The 22,792-nt window shown below is 35.9% G+C and overlaps 1 protein-coding gene across 1 annotated transcript in view; it reads right to left on the bottom strand.

Annotated features, from left to right (window-relative positions):
- glcci1a (glucocorticoid induced 1a) overlaps nucleotides 1–22,719 on the bottom strand; it is a 45,007-nt gene extending 22,288 nt beyond the window's left edge. Inside the window, exons 1-2 of the mRNA XM_065293967.2 lie at nucleotides 21,869–22,719; nucleotides 1,532–1,683 (exon numbers count right to left, since the gene is read on the bottom strand). Of these exons, the coding sequence (XP_065150039.1) occupies nucleotides 1,532–1,683; nucleotides 21,869–22,292 (576 nt within the window). The 5' untranslated portion in view covers nucleotides 22,293–22,719. The remainder of the gene's footprint in view (nucleotides 1–1,531; nucleotides 1,684–21,868) is intronic.
- Nucleotides 22,720–22,792: the final 73 nt, after the last annotated feature.

Genomic DNA, 22,792 nt, shown 5'->3' on the forward strand with positions numbered 1-22,792 from the left:
CAAATCCAAAGTCCGCAAAAATGAGGTTTTCTGATATAGCTAAAGAAAACACACTTTTCGAAAGTCACAATGCTATTTTATAGCTTTATGTAATATTATGAAAGACATGAATGCTGCACTATGTACAACATGTGACCCCATAACCTTAAAGGGACACTCCAAAAATATGCTCATTTTCCAGCCCCCCTAAAGTTAAACATTTGATTTTTACCGTTGTGAAATCCATTTAGCTGATCTCTGGGTCTGACGGTAACACTTTTAGCATAGCTTAGCATAATCCATTAAATTTGATTAGAACATTAGCATCATGCTAAAAAATAACCAAAGAGTTTTAATATTTTTCCTATTTAAAACTTGACTCTTCTGTAGTTACATCGTGTACTAAGACCAACAGAAAATTAAAACTTTTCTAGGGTGATATGGTTAGGAACTTTACTCTCCGGCATAATAATCAAGGACCTTGCTTCCGTAACATGGCTGCAGGAGGCGCAATGATATTACGCAGCAGCCGAAAATAGTCTCCCTAGTAACTTTCAATAGCAGAATAATTTAATTATTTTCGACAATTAATCGAAGATCGATTCATAATAAACATTCCTACTGGGAATGTTTGTTTACTTTTAAAACAGTTTGTTCAGATAAATCAGTTTGGTTAACGAAGTTAAATTTTACACATTTTGGTCAAGAACTTAAAGGAACAGTATGTAAGAAATTTATATCAATTAATCATAAAATGGCCCTGATATGTCACTAGACATTTAGAAATCATGTTCATTTCAAATACTTAAATCCCTGACAACAGTAGTCTGGCCAGGATATTGACATTTAAAAAGTGGAGTTGCAGCCCTCAACTGATGTTTATGTTGTCATTTTGTGTATTGGCCACTAGTTGTGTGATTGCAGTTCCAGTTTTAGCCACAAGTTTTGTTATTGCAATACCAGTTTTGGCCACAATCCTACATACTGTTCCTTTAAGTATTTAAGTCCGGTGAAGAAATGAATACTTGTTAGCAACATGTTGAGGGCTAATCTTATGCAGTATACACAAAATAATTAATGGTCTTCTTGGATTAAATTTTTTTTTACAGTGTGTGATACAGCCGTTTAGAGAAATCAATCCAGATTGCATGTGCTAAAATTCCAGGTTATCAGTGATTATTTGTTCAATTTTTACCACCAAGATGTTTTTTGTTCAATGCTTACTGTAACTTACGTTTACAAGTATGTACTTCTTTTAGGTTTACAACCATCTTAACTTCATAGACTAATTCTCTATTGCAGCTATAAAGTCATTTTCACAGTGAGCTTCTAGATCACAATCAAAAATAAAAAACTGAGAGCAAACATAAAGAAGCTTAACACCACCTTGAAACAGTATGCAAAGACCAAAAGTAAGTATACACAGCAAACATATAAAAATCTTAAAACAAGAATGACAGTAACGTCTGCAAACACCTGAACAGACAGGCTTTGCAACCAGAGAGTAATAGTAACACATGGGGGTTTAAACACACCAGGTGAAAGTACCTACCTGCGTTGACTTGTCTTTCATGCATGGGAGGTTGTGCAGGTGGGATTCGCGAGGCCACTGCCCTATCAGGTAGGGCCCGGTGATAGCACCCAGAGAGGAAGTCCGTCTGATAGCACCTGTGCTCCACACCTGTTGTGACTTTGACCTCTCAACTGCCACATGGAAACAGAAAGAGAAAGACAGAGGAACAGGTGGGTGGTAAGCAGGTGCACCCTTAAGGTATTTCCCTGTTACTGTCAGTAATTGCACATTTGTACAGTATGGCATATAACTCAGTATTTTTAAGATTTTTTACATTTATTTCTTCTTTTACTATCTATGTCATGTTTTTTATTGCTTGATATTTTATATTAGTTCTTAAAGGGACACTCCACTTTTGTTGAAAATACACTCTTTAAAGTTAAACATTTCTTTTTTACCTTTTTGGAATCCATTCAGTTGATCTCCGGGTCTGGCGCTAGCACTTTAATCATAGCTTAGCATAATTCATTGAATCTGATTAGACCATTAGCATCGCGCTAAAAATATTTAAAGAGTTTGGATCTTTTTCCTATTTAAAACTTGACTCTTCTGTAGTTACATTGTGTAGAAGACCGACAAAAAATGTAAAGTTGCGATTTTCTAGGCAGATATGGCTAGGAACTATACTCTCATTCTGGCGTAATAATCAAGGACTTTGTTGCTGTAACATGGCTGCAGGAGGCGCAATGATATTACGCAGCAGCCGAAAATAGTCCCCTTAGTAACTTTCAATAACAGGGGACTATTTTCAGGCAGTGCATAATATCACTTCACCTGCTGCAGCCATGTTACAGCAGCAAAGCTAATGCTAATGGTCTAATCAGATTCAATGGATTATGCTAAGCTATGCTAAAAGTGGTAGCGCCAGACCCGGAGATCAACTGAATGGATTCCAAAATGGTAAAAATCAAATGTTTAACTATAGGGGAGCTGAAAATTATTATATTTTCAAAAAAGTGGAGTGTATCTTTAAATGTTTTATGATTTTATTCTGTATGCACAGCACTTTGGTAAATAATTGTTGTTTCAAAAAAGTGCTCTATAAATAATTTGATTAGAAAACTTTATTGTAAAAGCATACAACATATTTTTACTATTTATAATTGTAGCTGTAAAGTATAAAGTTGATATTTTTACTGTTTTTTTAAAGAATTATTCTGGCAAACACAGCTACCAGTTTTGTGTGGCTACTAAATAACCCAGTTAATGCAAATTTGTAAAAGTCTTTTGCTGGATAATAAAGATCTCCAAAATATGCCTGATGCTACCTTTAATTATAGCTACAATCTTTATATGTATCTATCTTAACATTTGTTAAAAAAAAACAAATGTTCTCGTGAAATTGGACCTGAGAGCTCCTGCGAAAGCTGACCTGATAAACTTACCATTGTAGGAATGGAGAGTTTTTAACACAAATTGCTAATGTACTTTCTCAATAACTGATTTTATTTATTTTTTAACCAAAACAAGTTACAGAAAAATCATTTAGCTATATGTATTTTTAAGCACTATGGTAGGGTTTCTTTACCAGGTTGTGCAGTTGGTTGTGTAGCTATAGATCAACATTCTCAACAGTGTAGTTTTAAAAATGTATTCAGTTTTTTCAAAAAAATACATGAAACAACGAATGGTTCTACTGAATAAAACTTGATTCAAACCTTTACCCTTGAATCTACTAGGCCTGTTCCGATAATGACTATATCGACTTATCGCATGATAAGTGAACATGACCTTAATCATTTTTTGCTTTTACATGCATTTTTCTATAAAAATGAATGTCATTAGCATTTTAACCAATCGCGATTGCCTGTCATTTCTGTCTGTCTCGAAAGAGTGGCATGTGCAGCTGGGTGCACAGAGCGGACAGTAACAGACGAAGAGAGTGCATTACTAAAGCTAAAATTTTGTGTTTTCCGGAAAATACACACAGTTTGAAAGAATAAATCTGACCGAAATTGGTTTCAAAGCTACAACCAACATATCTGACTTAAATGAGACGTGAGGAGAGAAAATTAACGTTGTCAAGCTGGCAAGTCTAATCTGTTCAAAAACAGAGGCAATGCAAAGAGCTATACAAATAAAAAGTCATCTATAATAAACATTATAAACGTGACCGCGCGTAATAGCGCATACTGTACTCACAGATGCGATCAGAGTAACACCTGTCTAAAGAAATAAACCCTGTAAAGCTGGGATTTACACTGAACACACTGCATAAAATGACTTTCTTACTTAGTATTTTTGTCTTGTTTTCAGTAAAAATATCTAAAAATCCTTAAATCAAGATGTATTTTCTTGATGAGCAAAATGACCTAGGAAAATAAGTCTAGTTTCTAAACAAAAAACATAAAATTTAAGCGAATTAATACTTAAAACAAGCAAAAATATCTGCCAATGGAATAAGAAAAAATTAAACTTATTTCAAGAAAATTTTTCTTTTTCCATTGGCAGATTTTTTTTGCTTGTTTTAAGCACTAATTTACTTATGGGCGGTTTCCCGGACAGGGATTAGACTAGTCCTAGACTAAAATAAAATGTAAGGCTGTCCAAACTGAAAACTACTTGCACTGACGTATCTTAAAATACATCAGTGCCCTTTGTTTTGCCCCAAAATCCAAACAAGTAATGTTTTTAGTAAGGCATGTTTGTAAAAACGAGTTATATTTCCTAATTAAACTAAGGCCTAGTCCTGGTTTAAGCTAATCCCTGTCCGGGAAACCACCCTATAAAGTTTATATTTTTGTCAAAATGTAAGATATTTTTACTGAAAACAAGACAAAAATACTAAGTAAGAAAGTCATTTTTTGCAGTGCAATGACTATTAGCTGTTTAAAACTGAAATGCATATTTTATAATATTTATTTATGTTTTAAATATTTAAATATAATTTTTTACATTCCAATTTCATAGTAATATTTCATATTTTTCATCCAACCTTCATTAGTTCTTTTTATCAACTCTCAAATAATACTGCCATAAATACTCGTCATTGGCAGAGAAGCATTTTCTCTTAATTGACGAGGAAATGGCGGGAAAGAGTTAAAAAGACAATACGATCGACTCTCGCCATTATTTCTGGGGCAATTAACCGACTTATGAAAAGTAGCTATCGTGACAGGCCTAGAATCTACTAGTGTTGGGCGATATGCCCCATTTTGAGATCGTCCTTTCATCAGCCTGTGAGATCGGGGGGTGGGGCAGTAGTTCACTCATTTATTTATTTGTTCATTTTTGACTCAATTATGACAAGAACCTTGATTGGTGGACAAAAAAGAAGCAAGGGCAACACTGTCATGACTGCAACTTTCTTAAAACTGATGCCATTAATCCAAGCATGTCATTTAATTCCTGTGTGCCAGGGAACGGGAACAACACACTGTGTGTGCAAGGAAATGTCAGACCCTCACGCATTCAGGTCTGAGCAAGAGTCCAAGACACGCGCATTCAGTCCAGGTGGTTGCAAGAAGGAATCCGCACGTTGTACAAGCTCTCTGGCGCAAAGTGAAGTCCACAAACCCTCTCATGCGAGGAAAAGCACGAAATGCGCATGTTTATGCGAAACTATGATGGTGGTAATAATAACCATCGGCAACTATCGTCACAAAAGCCCGCTATTGGTGATATGTCTGACGATCGTCGATACACAATACTATCGTCTATCGGCACAACCCTAGAATCTACCATGAAACCATGAATAACACAAATTGTTTCAAAATCTACATTTACACCCATCTTCTATGCTAATTGACTTATGATGAAACCTTATAAGTGATCGTTTTAAAATGCTGTAAATGTACTACTATACTTGCATAACTCGGATTTGGCTGGGGCAACATAATGTGGTTGATATTGGCTGCACTTTAGTTTTGTTCAAACACAACTTCTATCCTTGATGATAAAAACACCACTAGTGCATCCCTCATCCCATACAGACAAGAAAGGCAGGTGAGCTGGTTCAAGGGCGTGTAAACATATCTAATCAACGACAGGCAGAGCATGACACCTTCCTGGGGTGGATTTACACCTCTCTGTGCCTCTATGCATACATCATCAGGGCCATGGCTCACCTTTATAGCTTGAAGAAGACAAACTCTGGTATCTGTGTGTACAAGGCTATGTGAAAAGCAGAACATTGGAAACTGAATACAATGCTGTAGTGTTGAGCTCAAGAATAATTAACTGGAAGGGTTAATCAACCAGGCCTGTAAAGGTGAACCCTGCCTGTGGCCAAAGATGCTGGCATAAACTCCACCCTTAATGCAACCCTACAGTGGATAAACCGGTTCAGAGAATGGATTGATTGGTTAATAAATGCTGGAAAGTTGTGTTTTAAATGTTGGTCCCCACTATAGTGCTTTCTTTGGATGACTACCTTTCAACCAGCGCTACTAGTAATGCTTTGGATAAAAATTCAGCATGAATCCAATTTGTGAGCTCTCCAACCTTTTTGCATTGTATAACTTTAATGTGCAACTCATATTCACAATAAAGAAAAACGCCATGTTTTAGAGAAAACCTACAGTAGTGCAGTTTATTCAAGATGAGATTATGGCCTGGCCTGAACTGGCTGTTTATTTTGCAACTCAAAGCCTGGTTAACAAGGTAGGTTGCATTACGTTTCTCAACATCTCACGTTGCTGCATGTCGCTAAATCTATTCACACCTCCTTCAGTTAAATGATCACCGCTACGTGTTTTCACTCTGTGAAGCCCACATCAGATGAGCAAAAGTGAGCATCAAAAGAAAACTAAAAACAAAAGGAGGAATTATTCATTGTTGATGCTTCAATGTGCAAAATATAAGCCACATGTTTACATGTTGTAGGTATTAAGCTCTAAGGATCCAGAGATGAACAAAAAGCAAACTTGTGTTCTAGAGACATTGACAGTGTATGGTTGCTATGGTAACCTGTAGGGTCGTTCAGTGCAAAGCTAATGGATTACAGTTCATTCTAGAAGCCCATATTTAGACTTGGCCCTTATCTCACTGTGTGCTTTTTAGGAAGTGCCTAGAGACTGAGCCACTGGAATAATGTTAGCTAACTCCTAATGAAATCATGCAACTACAAAATTAAGCGAGTTCGTTCTGGGAAGACCTTTCTTTATATTTATAACTAGCTGCATTTATGTAACTAATATGTCAAGTAATATATAGTGTAACAATTATTCATGCAGATCATTTTAAAATGATATCTATCATTATTAGAATTTCTATACACATGGGATTTTAAAGCTTCAGCAGCAGTGACAGATACAAACAGAAGGAAAGAATGACAGATAGGATAAGTTGGTGCAAGTCTATGCAGAGTTAAGCCCCACTTAATCAACTCATTCATTTTCAAGAGCTACTGACTTCTGAACGCAAGGGACTGTTGGGGAAGTGAGGGTGTCCTACAACTACACACTGCACTGCTTAGAAATATTTGGGATAAGTCTACCAATGAGAGTGAAGACAGTGGAGTGTCAAATGTCGAGTTTGTATAAATTTGTGTAAATGTATAAAGAATTCTCTGAATATTATGACTTCAGATATAGTATACATTATATTTATATAATGCTATACATAACTCTATACATAATGCTTTATATAACTCTTTAGTAGGCCTACACTGACTTGACCATTGTGAAGAAAAGACTAGAATGTCAAACCAAAATACTGTAAAAATAATTATAGAAAAAATCTATGATAGGCTCCACCCCTCAAACAACCCCACAAAAGATCAGTTTAAAAAATGTCTTGTTTTATATTTATAAAAAAAAGAGAAATATCTTCATACTTATAAATGCTAAATTTTTATTAGGGCTGCTGATTGAACGTGTTAATTAGATTAATTAATTAATTATGGTGAAAAATATTGCATTCAAAATTTTAACTCATCTGATCGAATCACAAAAGTTATCATTTCACATGCTTTCACATGTATTCAGGCCTTGCCAATTGAAACATTTAAGCACAACAAGACGTGAAACAGATCTCAATGCAGCTCTCACAGCTATGTGAAATTTATTCCAGAGTACTCTTGATGAGTTCAAATTAATTTTGAACACTAAAAAATATATATGTATTTTTTATTATTATATGATTAAAACCTTAAATGGTGTAGCTTGAGAGGGTTGCTTAATTTAAATATCTCTGTATTTGGCTTGGTGAAAAGCTGACCTTTAATACTCATATTGACAGCCTTGGGGCGGCAGTTGTCTACAAATCGGAAGTTGGTGGTTCAATCCCCGGCTCCACCTGGCCAAGTGTCGAGGTGTCCTTGAGCAAGACACCTAACCCCAGCCGCTCCCGACGAGCTGGATGGCGCCTTGTATGAATGACACCGCCGCCGATGTATGAATGAGTGCGTGAATGGGTGAATGTGAGACAAAAACCTGTAAAGCGCTTTGGACGGCCATTGGTCTGTGAAAGCGCTATATAAATACAGTCCATTTACCATCCAGCCAATTGTGACCAAGATTGGGATTTTATTTTTGTTTAAAGAGAAGCTTTTCCTTTGCTGCCCTGAATCGTGTAGTGGAAAGTACTTATTTGTCGGTACTGGATTATGCGTGCCAATAATAATGAGGTATTAAATGTGATTAATTAACTGAATTAGTCGGCACATTATGCGATTAATCAGATTAAAAATTTTAATCACATCCCAGTCCTGATTTTTAGGTACCTGACTTAAAACTTAAACCAGATCAGTTTTGAAGAAAAATTTAAGACTAACATGTAAAGGTGGCCATATACCGGGTGAGAAGCACCGCGTCATGTATCTAAAAATCAAACACATTATTTTTTATGAATGCACACACATTTTTTAAACACGTTTCAAGTTTTAATATTCTAATCAACATACGTGTGGACAAATATAGATGCTTTATGTTACACATAAGATGCTTTATGTTACACATAAGATGCTTGATGTTACACATCAGATATTTTCCTTAACAGTTATTTAAACATTCACTTAAGACAAAACATATTATATCTGTAAACTCTTGTCAAAGCAGATATTTTTAAAACTGAAATTCTGTGTATCTGTGTATATATTGGGGTCGGGATGTTCTTATTTTTATAAAAACCTCCTACTCATATAGACAACACGGGTCACATTTATGGTCTAAGGCTGTATCTCAATTTATCCAACTATGGGCTAGACAGGGTCAAACAGAAATTGCACTATTGGCATGCAAATAAAATTAGTGGCTTTAAAATTAATTTGGGTTATTGTGTTATTAGCGCGTTAATTTTGACAGGCCTATTTGTCTCCAAATATATCAAAAACTATCAAATAACTTGCTAAAGAGAAAATGTAGGTGACAGGCAGGGTTGTCTAAGGTTTTGCAGTATACCACATTATACATTTCCCACTATGTATATATGATTTGCATCTTATAGACGAGAGTAGGGGTGCGACGAGACACTTACTCCACGAGACGAGACACAAGATTAGGTTCACAAGAACGAGATAAGATTTGACACTTTTTTAGAAATCCTCAATGATAAAATATATGAATAGAAAACAGAAATCACATAATTTTGAAATTATTTACCTAATCTACTACTCTCCCTAACCATTATTTTGGTAATTGAATATGAAAGATAATTTGATATTTTTAGTAATAAAAATAAACCCAACTGAGCAATAACCTTTAAAATTTCATTGTTCAAATAAAGTATCAAAACAAAGTGAACACATGGTTTTATTAAACAAAACACTATGTAGCCTATGTAATAAAAATCAGTATTCCGTATTAACAAATGCCTGCAGAGGGCACTAGCAGACTCGCGGATGTTATCTTTACTTTTACTTTAGACTGAGAAAACGCTTACTTTTAGTCAAACAACGTTAAAAAACAATAAAACCTTTAAAATTTGTATAATTCTTTACACTAGAAATGATACAGCCATCGTCAATCAATGTTCATTTTTAAGCCTAAACATGCGCTATCACTTTAAATTAGCGTATGCTTTTTCGTGCAGTCCAGCAAAAATAGCCTTGGTGCAAAAACGATGGGAGCACTGCTGTACCGCACAGCATCTGCAACTAACCCGACGGACCATATACGTATGCAGTGTGAAAGCTCCAACCTGTTAACATGGGTACATAAAAAAATGCACCGCAAACGCACTGTGTACGGAGTATGTGTGAAACAGGCATTAGTCAGTAAAAGTTAAGTCATAGAAAATGTTTTAGACTGAACTGCACAGACTAAAAATGAATCAGACCACCATTTACTCAAAATCTTTTTAGTGTTTCTATAAGCCAATGTTTTAATTGTTTAGAAATCCGACAAAATTAAATTACATTTGATACATTTTTATTTTCAAAATTTTAACTTAAATGCATAATGCTTTCATACCTAAAATTGGCACTGCTTATTTCTGTAACAATATTGGTGTTGCTATCTACAACTGAAGTATTGGTATCATGACCCGACATGCCACCTGCAACCTCTCAATCCAACACAAACCATAATTTCAGAATTAGTCTTACATGTCTGGTTATCGAAACTGCGATAACGACAGCTACGCTTATTTTTCGCGTCAAACACAAGATGGCTGAGGTTAACTTGGCGCACGGTATGTCCTGCCCAAATGTTACTCGGTGAGTGTGGAAGGCATTTGCTCATGAAGCTCTGGCAATGAAGTCCTTCCTCTCAGTCTGTTTTACAGTTTCCTGAGAGCAGATGGAAACAGGCAAAGCAGCTTCATGCCAAAAATTGTCTCTTTGACACCCCCGCAGCAGGGCAGGGCCGACAGATTGAGAGAGAAAAGAAACGTCTTTATTTCATCTTTCCCTTTATCAGTTTGAAAGCTGTGAGTGTGGGGAACGGGCGATTGGTAAATGTGTGATGGGTGACATTCAGTAAAATAAAACCCTGGTGACTACAGTGTGTGTGTGTGTGTGTGTGTGTGTGAGTGGGTAAAACTATGCTGTTATTATTATAACCTTCTGCTGTTATTAACGCAAACATAACAAACATCATCCTGCTATCACTCTGAGCTGTGAATTAGGTCATATTAGATGTGGGACAGGTGGTTTTGCTCACTGCGAGAGCGGGGAATAAAACAGTAATTGGTAAGCTCTAGAATTGCAGCCTGCAGGTTATGATGTCTTCACACGTGTGGAAGTCTTTCATGGCTTTAATATGAATCATTGGGAAATTACAAACATTGCTCCTTGCTTCTGTTCTTCATGTGTTGGGAAACATTTTTATTTAGGGGGATATAGCCAAGGTAAACGCAGGGCTAGCCAACAGCATCATCATTATTGGATATGTGGAAGTTTCAGGCCTTTAGAGGCAAGTAAAGTCCCTGTCGATTTGCATCGCAGAAAACACAGACACTATTGTACGACGTCCATCAGCACAGTCGGAGTTCTGTTGGGCTGAGCGAAACGCTTCAGGAAACAAAACCTAACTGCGAGGCAGGGGGACATGCAAATGTGAACTTTTCCCCTCTGAATGTGACTAACTCACCAGCGCACATCTAATTTATGCCTCACTACAGCAAAACACAAAAATATCCTGGAAAAAGTCTTTGCTGAGTACAGCGCAATGTCAAGTGTAGCCATGCAAAGACAAAAATCTATTAGAATGCAAATTTAACATTCCAATCCATGAAGATGAAATGAGCTTTTGCCATTTTGCTATCATTCAATATTGGTCGTCATGTAAGACAAACACTGAACAAAGCTTATAGTGTGCAGTGTTTTTTTGTTTGGGTGGCGATTATAGCAAGTGTTGTCAAGTCTTCCAGATAAAGGAGTTGTGTGTAGGTTTTGGACTGTACTAAATAAAAAAAAATTCTATAATAATATATTTGTAGATATTTAAGAAACATGCTAAGTTTACGTATCCGCTTCTCTGAAAAACTGCTATCGCTAATTATTCTCTTTTTGAAATGTGCGTTTTGAGTCTAAATGTCCTGCCCACTGCCAATTTATCCAATAGCGAATTTTGACAGCTCAGTTTCCAGTTATTACGGTTAATTACATAAAACAACAATGGCCCACAAATGCGACCTCCAAAATGAGCCGCAGATAAAAATTCACACGAGCGGGTTTGTACAGCAATTTGCAAACAACAAAAACATTGCAAACTATGCTTTTCATCTTCAGCTGCGCTCCTGTAAGTGTCTGGCAACCCATGTGAGCATTGAGTCTGAGGAGGGGGGTCTCCAATATTTTTTATTTAGACTGTGGCGCTACCAAGTTCAATCTATAGATGTCAATAATACATACAGCTCCTTTAGGTACCAGAACCACCGGAGTATTGGGTCTACTCAGAAATAATGCAAAGTCTGGTAGTCAGTCGGGAACTTTTCATAGATTCAACAAGACGACATGACAATCATGTACAGTAAATATATATTTGAAGATGAATTCACAAAAGCGTATAAACAAGAAAAATGCACAAAAAAGTTGCGTACAGAAATACTTTACATTTGAGGCAGATCACGAAGATAACAAGCAAAGTGTTGTGACGAAATGAGGAAACATTAAAGAGTGACACAAAGATTGGTAACACTTTAGTATAGGGACTAATTCTCATTTTTAACTAGTTTGTTATAAGCTTGCATGTTGGCTGTTTATTAGTACTAATAAAGGACATATTAATGCCTTTCTGCATGACCATATTGTACATCCCTTTAACCAACACAATACCTAACCTAAAGCTACAACAACTACCTTAAGAGCTATTAATTTGCAGTAAATTAGGAGTTTATTGGGGTAAAAGTCATAATTAATAATCAATATGCACTGTAAAAAATAATTCAGTGGCTTTGTAAATATCACAAAAATAAATTATTAAAATAAGTTAATAAAATCTCTTTCTGTCACTAAGTTGATTTTTTGAGTTAGACAAACCAAAATAAATGACTAAAAAATAAACATATATTTGTGTGTAAAATGTACAGATATTATTTAGTTGTATACATCAAATAAAATAAGTATTTAACTAACAGATTATTTCTAATAGATATCCTTAATATTTGTTGTAAATTTGAATCAATATATTTAAGAATGTCACACTTATATATTTTAGCTTTCAAAACTATTATAATTGCTCATTTCAAGTTAACATAGGTATTTAACATCAACAAAAAATTAGTAAATTTCATGCATAACTTTAACTATGATTTACTCAATATTTTTGGTGAAACATTTATTACATTGTATTATTTGAGTAAATGTAGGCAAAAAAATTAATTAAATCAGATGTAAATTTAAAAATCACAAAGCCAACGGTTTTTTAATCAGCAGCAGAAGAAACTGCGCCTCTTGCAGGAAGACAAACAACCCCAAAACTCCTCAAAAATCCTGGTAAGTGTTGAGTTTATTAATATTTACACTTGTTTTTAATGAAATATTTGATGTGTCCTTGCGTAAACAACTTACGGTGTATTTATCTGAATACTTTCGGAGCCATACCGTAAACTGGGTACAATAACAGCTTTCTGTGCACATACTGCTAGATTAATCAAGAATATTTTTATTTTACGTATTTATTCAGGTCACCAAAGTGTTAATACAGCTGTGCTACTTGAAATGTGTGTAAAATAATCATTTCTGATCGTTTTATTACTGCATAATGCCGTTGTAGACAAACACGTGCAAATCTGTAGTGGGTGATAGTCAGGCGATCCGAAATCCGGTCCCCAGTTTCGCTCCACCCGGACTTATTTGAAGCAGAATAACACAACAGAGCTCACACGCTTATATACATTTATATTAATTATCTCTCGACTCCATATGCCTATGCTTTATTTTCCTTTTTTGTGTTAAGGGTCTCGCACACCGGTGGAGATGCGCTATGTCTCGTGTAGGACAACTCACAGTTTCTGACACCACAGCGTACGTTCGCATTAAATAGCGCGAGGTTAGTCAGACAAAGTTTACTTCCAGATATAAAATATGCATTCATAGCCTTTGTAAATCATTACAGATTTGAGACAAATATGTTATTTTAATGTTAAACTAAGTGGCGCTCTGTGGCAGCGTCCAGAGTCACAGCGGACAGCCGTTTAAATAAAGATATCTTTGTTGCAGGTGCTGGTGGTCCACCTGTCTGGGTTCAAGAGGTGTTGATTCTGCATGCTGTGAATTTGGAATTTGAGAGACCTCTCAGAGTTTATTCAGCTGATTGTTTTTGTACAATGTTTGCCATTTTCAATAAAATAACAGATACAAATTGCTTTGTTTATCATTGATAATTGATGGTTCAGTATGAAATAAATTTATAACATTAAGTAAATAAAAATAATTTATTTTAGTTAAATAATATTCACAAAATTTTCAGCTACATCTAAGCTATTTTTAATGATATCAACTACATTTTTTAGTAGACTTCACTGGGATTTTTTATTGATTTGCTTTTATATTTTTGATTCCATCTACTCAATTTAATTTGTGATAGGAAATTAATGTAATTACTGAAATCTAATCGATTTCATAGCTTTCAAATTTACTCAATTTTTTTAGTGTAAAAATGCTTCACCAAAAATATTGAGTAGATCATAGTAATTGTTTTTACAGTGTGTGTTCCCCATACTAAAGTGTTAGTGTTAGATTCACTGGAGTTCGGTGTGAGTTTCAATTTATGCTTGTGGTTGCATTATGAATGTTGCAGCATAGGCTATTTTAATTTACATGTTGGAATGAAATAAACACCCTTGTCTGTTATTACCACAGCTAAAGCTAATACAGTCAGGTGTCCTTATTAACCAATTTAATGCTTGACAAAATTTAACTGTGGTAAATGTGTATGCATTATGGGATTTACCAATTTTACACACCAGAGTATTTATAATGACCTATATACACGTGTTAAGCCGCCTTTCCACTGCACACGACATACGGAAACGACAGTCGGAGTTCTCCCCCTAGTGGCAGTCGTAATGAAGTTTCAGTTTAATCGTATATGGGAGAGAAGCTCAATTTCAGCGCAAGAGGCTTCATTCTAATATGTTTACCATGGTGGAATAAATAAATGAACGCAAATGAATGAAACAATAAACAGCTATGCATATATGACAAAGATTGCAAATATTTTTTGGAGAGAACATATAAAGACAAGATTAAAATAATAACGTACACAAATTAAATTAATATTGTATTACTTATCAGTAATCAAAAGTGTTTTTTTTAAGAATTCAAGTGTTACTAATAAAGTTAAACCAAAAGGATTAATCATTTTCACCTCACACACAGTTTGTGATTGGAATACAATGAAAAACATAACTTCCGGTCGGCATATCGCATGCGGTTTAGTCGCACAAGTTCAAATTTTTTAACGGATCCAACGCTCAAAACGGATCCGATATTAACGCATCCGCAGATGGTCGGCACCTCACGCAATCCCTTTGCGACTCTCCATAGGAAATGAATGACTTCCGGCTTATCGGCCGTCGTTTGTCGTGTGCAGTGGAAAGGCGGCTATAGACAATAAGAAAAAAAAAATTTCTATTACTGGCTTGATACCTCAAGTAGGATGGTCAGGGCTTGACATTAACTTTTTTGCTCACCAGCCACAGTGGCCAGTGGTTTTCCAAAGTAACTAGCCACTCAGCATTTCTGTTGGCCACAATTTTGTTGTTGGAAAAAATACATCATATATGATTAAAATTGACTTTTGCATGCTAAAATTACTTTTTTAAGATTTGACACCCAAATTGAGACTACATATATTAGCTGGTATATACCTGGTATTATTACAGATTATATCATAATCTGCCACTGGGGTAAAAAAAATCTTGAACTATTTTCTTAAACACTCAATTCAAACTGTGTTTTTTATGTCTAAAACTAGACTTTCTTTCTTAGGTAATTTTGCTTATCAAGAAAATACATCTTGATTTAATAATTTTTAGATATTTATACTAAAAACAAGACAAAAATACTAAGTAATAAAGTAATTTTTTGCAGTGCAGTACGGCATAAATAGAGTAACTTCTAGTGAATATAATAAAAGCGGATGCAGGGGTGTGAAGGATTAACTGGCAAGATAAACACACAAACAAACTCTAGACAAACACTTTAAATGTATTAACTTCGGCAGTAAACACTGCTCAGTCAGAACATGTACATTAATTTTACTGTCAACTTGTTTATGCAGATTGTAATTTATAAGCTTGATTATGGTTTCTGTTAAAAGTGATTTAAGACTTCATTTAAGGTGCTAATTTACTGACAAATGTCGAGAGGGCATGTTGGGTAAAAGTGCAGAAGCACAGTATGATGCCGAGCCTATCCCTCTTTAGTTTGGTTTAATTTGCCATTGTAAAAAACTTGACGCGCGTTCTTATCTGCGCAGATCTCGATGAATGTATATCCGATCTCGCTCAAAGAGTGTGCACACACCTTTAATGTTTTTATTTCAATCGCATATTATATATATATATATATATATATAAATAATATTCCTCTTGCGCATAGTGTGCGTGTGTGCACTCAGACTGCGTCCCTTCAGCGCTGGAAATCTCCATGGTAAAAAAACAACCCTTTAAACTTGGTGCAGGGGAGTTGTAGTTTTGAAGCGTCGCACCGCGCATTGTTTATTATTTCACATGGCTTTAAAGAAAACTACAATTAAAATAATTACACTCAACCCACCAAAGTGGCAGTCTTACCAGCCACAGGTAAAGTCTAACCTCATTTGGCTGGTGTTAATATCAAGCCCTGAGGATGGTGACAGTCATCAAAAATAATATATGCATGAATGTCTTTATTAAGTTTATTCAATTTGTCTTCTACAGCATGCAGTGTAAGGAGGATGTTCATTATGACTGCAGCAAACACACTCAGACAACAGCTGCTAAAGATTTTAAACCGCAACTACACTGTATACTTGATGAATACAGAATGGCAATGGTTGTTTTATAAATTTTATATACATTTTTACGTAATAATAAAAAGAGCGTGTTGTTCAATAAGGATGTTTTTGTGTTTTGCTTTAGTGCCGTAATTGGTACAGCGAACCATGACACTTTACTGGTATTGGTATCAGCTACTGAAATTTTGGTACTGTGACAGCACTAATTATGGCACTGAAGTGATGCATCCAAAAAAAGAGATTATAGTCATCAGCAAAAACTGGAGGCTAAATGTCAGGGTGTACAGCTGTTAAGGTATATATTATTATAAACAAGAACAAGTAGAAACTGCCAAGTGATATAAAAAAGCAAATGTTGATAAGACAGTCTGTCCATATTTGGATATATGTGTATACACATGTATTTATGTATATATACAGTGACCCCAAAAAGTACTTAAATTTCCCCTGTGGTTACAATCATTGTGGAGTATTTTCTCCATAAATATAATCTCAATGCCGAGGTTTGGAATCACATTGGACACCTACATGTAACCATTCATATTAACAATGTTGAACGAGTGGATCAGGCGGTCTGAGCCAGATTCAACGCTAAACTGATCGCAGCAGACAGTAGCTGCTTCAGTTCTTCATTTGTGATGTTCACACATGCAGTGTAAATGCTAACCTGTTAACCCTTTCACTAAACATTAGTGCTGCAAATGCACAGTTTGCGTATGCATTGTGTGAAACTGGACCTATGTGTCTAAACTGCCGGATGAAGCATCTATTTACATATATATCTACAGTCCGAGGTGGTGTGAAGAGTGGAGGAGGGAACTAATTTGCATATTCATATCTGGTCCAAGCTGTGCGATTGAGTCAAAGTGAAGACTAATTTGCATATACTAAATGAGTCAAGGGTGTAGAGTTATATTCAAGCTATTTTAAAGCATAAAGAAATCACTGTCACAGGAAAAACTTTTACATATGCTGTTATAATGCTTAAAGATATGCTTGAAGTGATACAAGGGGGACTTTAATAATTAAGCTGACGCGTAATATTTCAATATAAGATTTAATGGGGAGATGTTTCAAACAACTATGTTTGTATGTAACTATGAAAAAAATAACTATGTATGAGTTCATGAGACAATCTGTTACATTGAGCCAGCAGCAACTTTACTACAACGTCTCTGCATTAATTTGCCTCTCATGCTGACAATGTGACTATGTTACTGTTTAAACAATTTGTTTAGTCAAAAACAATTAATAAATGCACAAAGGCCATGTGTAAAGTATATGAGCATTAAACAGCACAATATTTGAAGTATCCTCCATCCTCCTAAATGACTTTTAAACAACTGTACTGCTTAGTGTAAAGTCAACTCTGAAATTCACTGTGGGATTTCTTTTGATTTAATATTTCCTGTCGAATTAAAAATAGCCAAGTGTTGTGCAGCGAGAATTTGCCTTGAAGAAATGCTAACTGTCATTTATTTGAAATGATATAAATGATATGAAAATCATGCAGTACTTAAATAGTTATAACAAACCGTTCTGTACGATACCCTTACTGTCAATTATTCTGAATCAAATGTAACATGGGAGAAACTACTTTAATCTGTCAATGTTTTTCTCATAAGCTTAGCAGATCTTGCTTTAGCAGAAGGAAAGAGCGTGTAAACAGTGTGTGTGTGTGTGTGAATTAGTGTTATGTCATAATCCCTTTCTCACCCCATGTGAGATAACAGTTCAGACTCCAGTCAGCTAGCCTTGAACAACACTTACTGTAGCATGGAGATGAAAACCCTATCTGACGTCTCCAGTGTTCACAAACACTCCCAGTGCAGCACGTACGCAAAACCCAGATCCATCACAGAACCAAACAAAAACTGGCTATAAAATTGCATTAAAATTTCCTGAACAATCAGATCGGTCTGTACTCACAGGCAATTAATCAAACACTGACATGAAACTGAAGTATGTTGGTTATATATACAGTACTGTGCAAAAGTCTTAGGCCACCACCACCAGACTTGTTTTTTTTTTTAGAAGTTTTAATGTCCATCTGTATGTATTTTTCAATCTATTTTATTAAGATACAAATTGAAAAAAACAGGAAATAAAAAATGTAAAATATGTAAAAAAAAAATGTAAATACATTTTTCAGGACTAAATGTCTCCTTTAGGCATCGTGGGTGTTTAGTGTGACCTCTCTTGGCAGTAAACACATATTGAGCGTTTTTTAAGCAGAATGAAGTAAAAAGACTAATTTCTTTAAAATTAGAAATTAGGATTTTATTTAGATTTAAGAGTTCCTGAAGTTTCCATGCTATTGCTCAAGTAGAAGGGGAGTTTACCCTAAAAACTTGACACATCAGTTTTCATTTTTACACAGTTTTTAATACTATATACACATTTCCTGTATTTTCTGGATGTATTCTATTAAAGAGACAATAGAGAAACAATAATATATGATCAATATAACATTGCAAAAACAACAAATCTAATTCCGGCATGGTGCCCTAAGACTTTTGCACAGATAAACACACATTTTACCTAACAAAGGTTCATGTCTATGTTAACTGCCAACTAACCTACTGCACATTGTAAACACCTTACAAATACTTATTTTATAGAATAAATTCTAAATGCAAATAATTTAGTAAGAAATAATAATAACATGCATGTTGCGAAGAGAACACAATAATGGAAAAAACCATTCGCATCTATCTAATCTCACACTGTGTCAGACCTACTGACCACTACTGACTCCAAATCATTAACTTTCACTAACTCAGTGTCAGACAGAGGAAGATGCTGTTTAAATATCATAAAAAAACTTCAAATGAGTTAACATATAAAAAAAAATAGTTAGCAAAGAAAGTATTTATTGCTGACCATATTTGCAAATGCCCTTCTTTACAAGGGTCAAGTAAAAATGGTCCACAATAAATTTTCAGCTGCAGTACTTTATTTAGCATGCTGTGCTGTCAGTTTGCATTTTAAAAATGACTCAAAAAAGTACCAGGGACTATTTCTAATAAATGTACTGTAACAGTTGTGACCATTTTAATTATTCGAACGGTTTAGTCAACTTTATTTACCCTACAAAACAGTCCATTTTGAAAACATGTAGTTTTGCACGTCTCTAATCCCAACCAGCTGCACAGGGTTCCCGTATAGAGCCTCGAGTTAGAAACTATATTACATTTTGCGTAACATAATTTTCTCTGCACTACTCCTCACCACTTCTCCTTTACAAACACGTATTGATTTTTCGTCGGGTGATCTGGCATTAACACGCATGACAAATGGATTCACAAAAATGGCTGACCCATTACAACGGAGAAAATTTCCTTTTGAGCGATGTTAACAAGGGTAAACCAACAAAACATTTAAAAAGAGCTCCTTTCTACATCAATTGGGCAAATTTATGTGATGCTGAAAAGTGAAAACATAATAACAGACAGATAAGTCATCCAGGCAAAAATAACACAAATACAAATAATACATAAAATGTATGTATTCATCATTATCATTCAACGGTCAGTCTTGTGATAGTGAAATAACAGGGTGGGACTGTCATCTAATACTAGTGCGGTGTTACATCCAGTATGATGTCACCACTAATCATCCCGCAGTGTTGTCTAGGGAGGGGTTTCTGTACCAATCAATAGAGGTCATAATACATGCTCACTTCAGATAAGATGGACTTCTAGTTATCACCCATAAACTTTTAGTGATCCATAAGATGAATGCCTTAGGAAATTTATACCAACTGATTAAATTATTGTCTAGATTCAAGAAAATTCCACTTTTTTGGATTAGCCTGTCTAATGGTACTGACTTGCACAATTCAACTATTAGCAGCACAATATCCAGTCAGGGTTATTGCAACTATGGGCATGAATAAAAATAGAAATTATAACTTAAACAGCTGTTTGTATTGCTCTCTCTCATACATTTTGGACATTATATTATTCTTGCAATATGCACAACGGCAACCATGTTTTATTCCTATATACAGTAGATCCAAATAGATTATGTATTTGGGGCCATGGAACCACAGTTATTGTCATTCCTGTAAATCATAATAAATATATTTCTTGTTTTTGATGGAAGTGGTTGCAATTAATAAGTTAAGATGACTTTACAGTAGTTTACTGTAGTATATGGTTACATGACGAATACTGTAGTACGCATTAGTATCTATTATAGGAAATGGTATAAATTGTAGTGTATATTACAGTAATTACTAAACTTGTTAATGTATGGTGAAGTATTCTGTAGTTTTATTAAACTACAGTAAATTGATTAAGTGTAAGTACTGTAGCTCACCTTAATATTTATTATTATGTAAAGGTTCAAACAGTATGAAGTTTACACTACAGTATTTTTTCATGTGGGTACCTGAACATAAATATTGATATTGCAGTTTTGAGAATGAATGAACAGCTCATTGTGTATGTTGTTAGCCTAACTCATTTTACCCTAAATATTTTGACTAAACCGCAAAATAATGCCTTATGTGCTCAAATGTCATATTCAAGCATCATCATTATGCTTTATAAGCAAGGCAGTACGCTTGTGTATTTGTGGCCCCTGTGTGGCCCTAACACACACTCAAGCCTTCAATTAGCCGGTTAATTGTTTTCATTCCAGTTCTGGTAAGCGCCAAACACTAAAACATCTCATATAAGCCTACCACAGAGCTTTAGATAGTCCAAATACTGAACATATCAAGACTAACGCATATGTTTACGAAGCTACAGAGCGCTAGCTTTAGCAGAAGCTGAACCCACCTGGGCCGTGTCTCGAAACCTAGCGAGCTGCCTACCTAAATACAATTTTTGGGCAATTCAAAGGCGTCGTGCGCACATAATATGGTTTTCGGGTTTGCAAACACCTCAACTGAGCGCATCGGAATTGAACTGGATGCAGGGATCCCGATGCGCGACGCGTCTGACGCATGAGCGCTACAAAATAGCACCGACGCGTCCCATGTCAATGCACACATATGATGCCCCAAAATGCTTCTAGGTAGCTAACTAACTAGGTTAATGACACGCATCATGACGGAACAAGTTATTTGTTTATATTATTTACATATTTGACATAATTTGTGTTACATAGGCTTTACAATTCTGTGTAGCCTATAGTCTCCTCAAATATGCAAATAATTGAGTGTAAGAAACTAACCAGGTCTAAACGTATTTTGTAATTTATTTACTGTAACTTAAATAAGATCAACATAAGCTTGTCATATCTGTACATACGGCCCATATAAGCCTGTCATATCTGGACATAAGACCCATATACTGTAAGCCTGTCATATCTGTGTCATGCATATGTTGTCGCTCCAAATAGCTACGAACGCATCTCATTTTCGGTTTAAAGCGGCCCTGACCCAAATAAACGGCACCAGGCTTACGGAAAAAGATGCTTAAATGAATGACGCATGAAATGAATGGCTGTGAGTGAAGCAGGATCCGGGCCTGTTGTTTACCTCTAAGCACAGGTGAATGAGGACAGCACTCGGGCGAGCTCCTGTGCTCCGGTGGAGATCGCCTCTGCCGCGGGATCAGCCGACCGTCCAGCGAGCCGCTTCCTGCCGGACTGGCGAGCGTCGGGCTGCCAGGACTGGAGCCGCAGTGCTGGGCTGATGCTGTCGGTTCTGTATTACTCCCGACTGAGATGGAGGAGGGAGCGGGAGGGCGGGTCGGACTGTGCTGCTGATTTCCACGCAGGAGCTGGTAGGGCACCGTGGCGCGAATGGGCTGCAACCGGCTCGTGTTGCCACTGCCGTTACCGGCGGAGGATGATGATGATGCTGCTGCTGCTGGGGAGGAGGAGGAGGAAGAGGAGGTGTTGATGGGGGACCCGTCATTGTTGCGTCTGACCCGGGATGAGTTCACAGGTGATGCTGACATTACCGACCTAGACAAAACTAGATTATCTAATAACTTCAAACTAACAAAGTAACGTTAACGTTAAATTTCTCCTCAGACAGCATGTGCATGTAAAGCACAGGCGCTAAATACAGTTTAAATGCATGGATAAAATAAAGTCTCCAATACAACTTTCAAATAAAAACGTATTTTAATTTTGGTGTAACGGCTTCAGCTTGTTTAGTGAGCTACATCTACAGCAACGTAACTTAGCTTCCCTGAACGAAGTTGTCTTCATTAGGCATTTAAAATACTGTTTGACGTTAACCACATTTATATTTAAAATACGTGAAGAAGTTATTCGAGTCTTAAAACATAAAAAGTTGAAGCTTAACAAGTATCATCCCGACTGTCGTGTGTCTCTACCACTCTTTGCCTCGCGTTACTCCAAATCGGCTCCAAATGACAGACACTTCAGCGACGCAGCCAGTGAAGTGTGTGGGCGTGTTCGTTCGGCGCTCTCACGATCTCTGATTGGTGGA

Source organism: Paramisgurnus dabryanus, chromosome 19 (genome assembly GCF_030506205.2).
Source record: "Paramisgurnus dabryanus chromosome 19, PD_genome_1.1, whole genome shotgun sequence".
NCBI lineage: Eukaryota > Metazoa > Chordata > Actinopteri > Cypriniformes > Cobitidae > Paramisgurnus > Paramisgurnus dabryanus.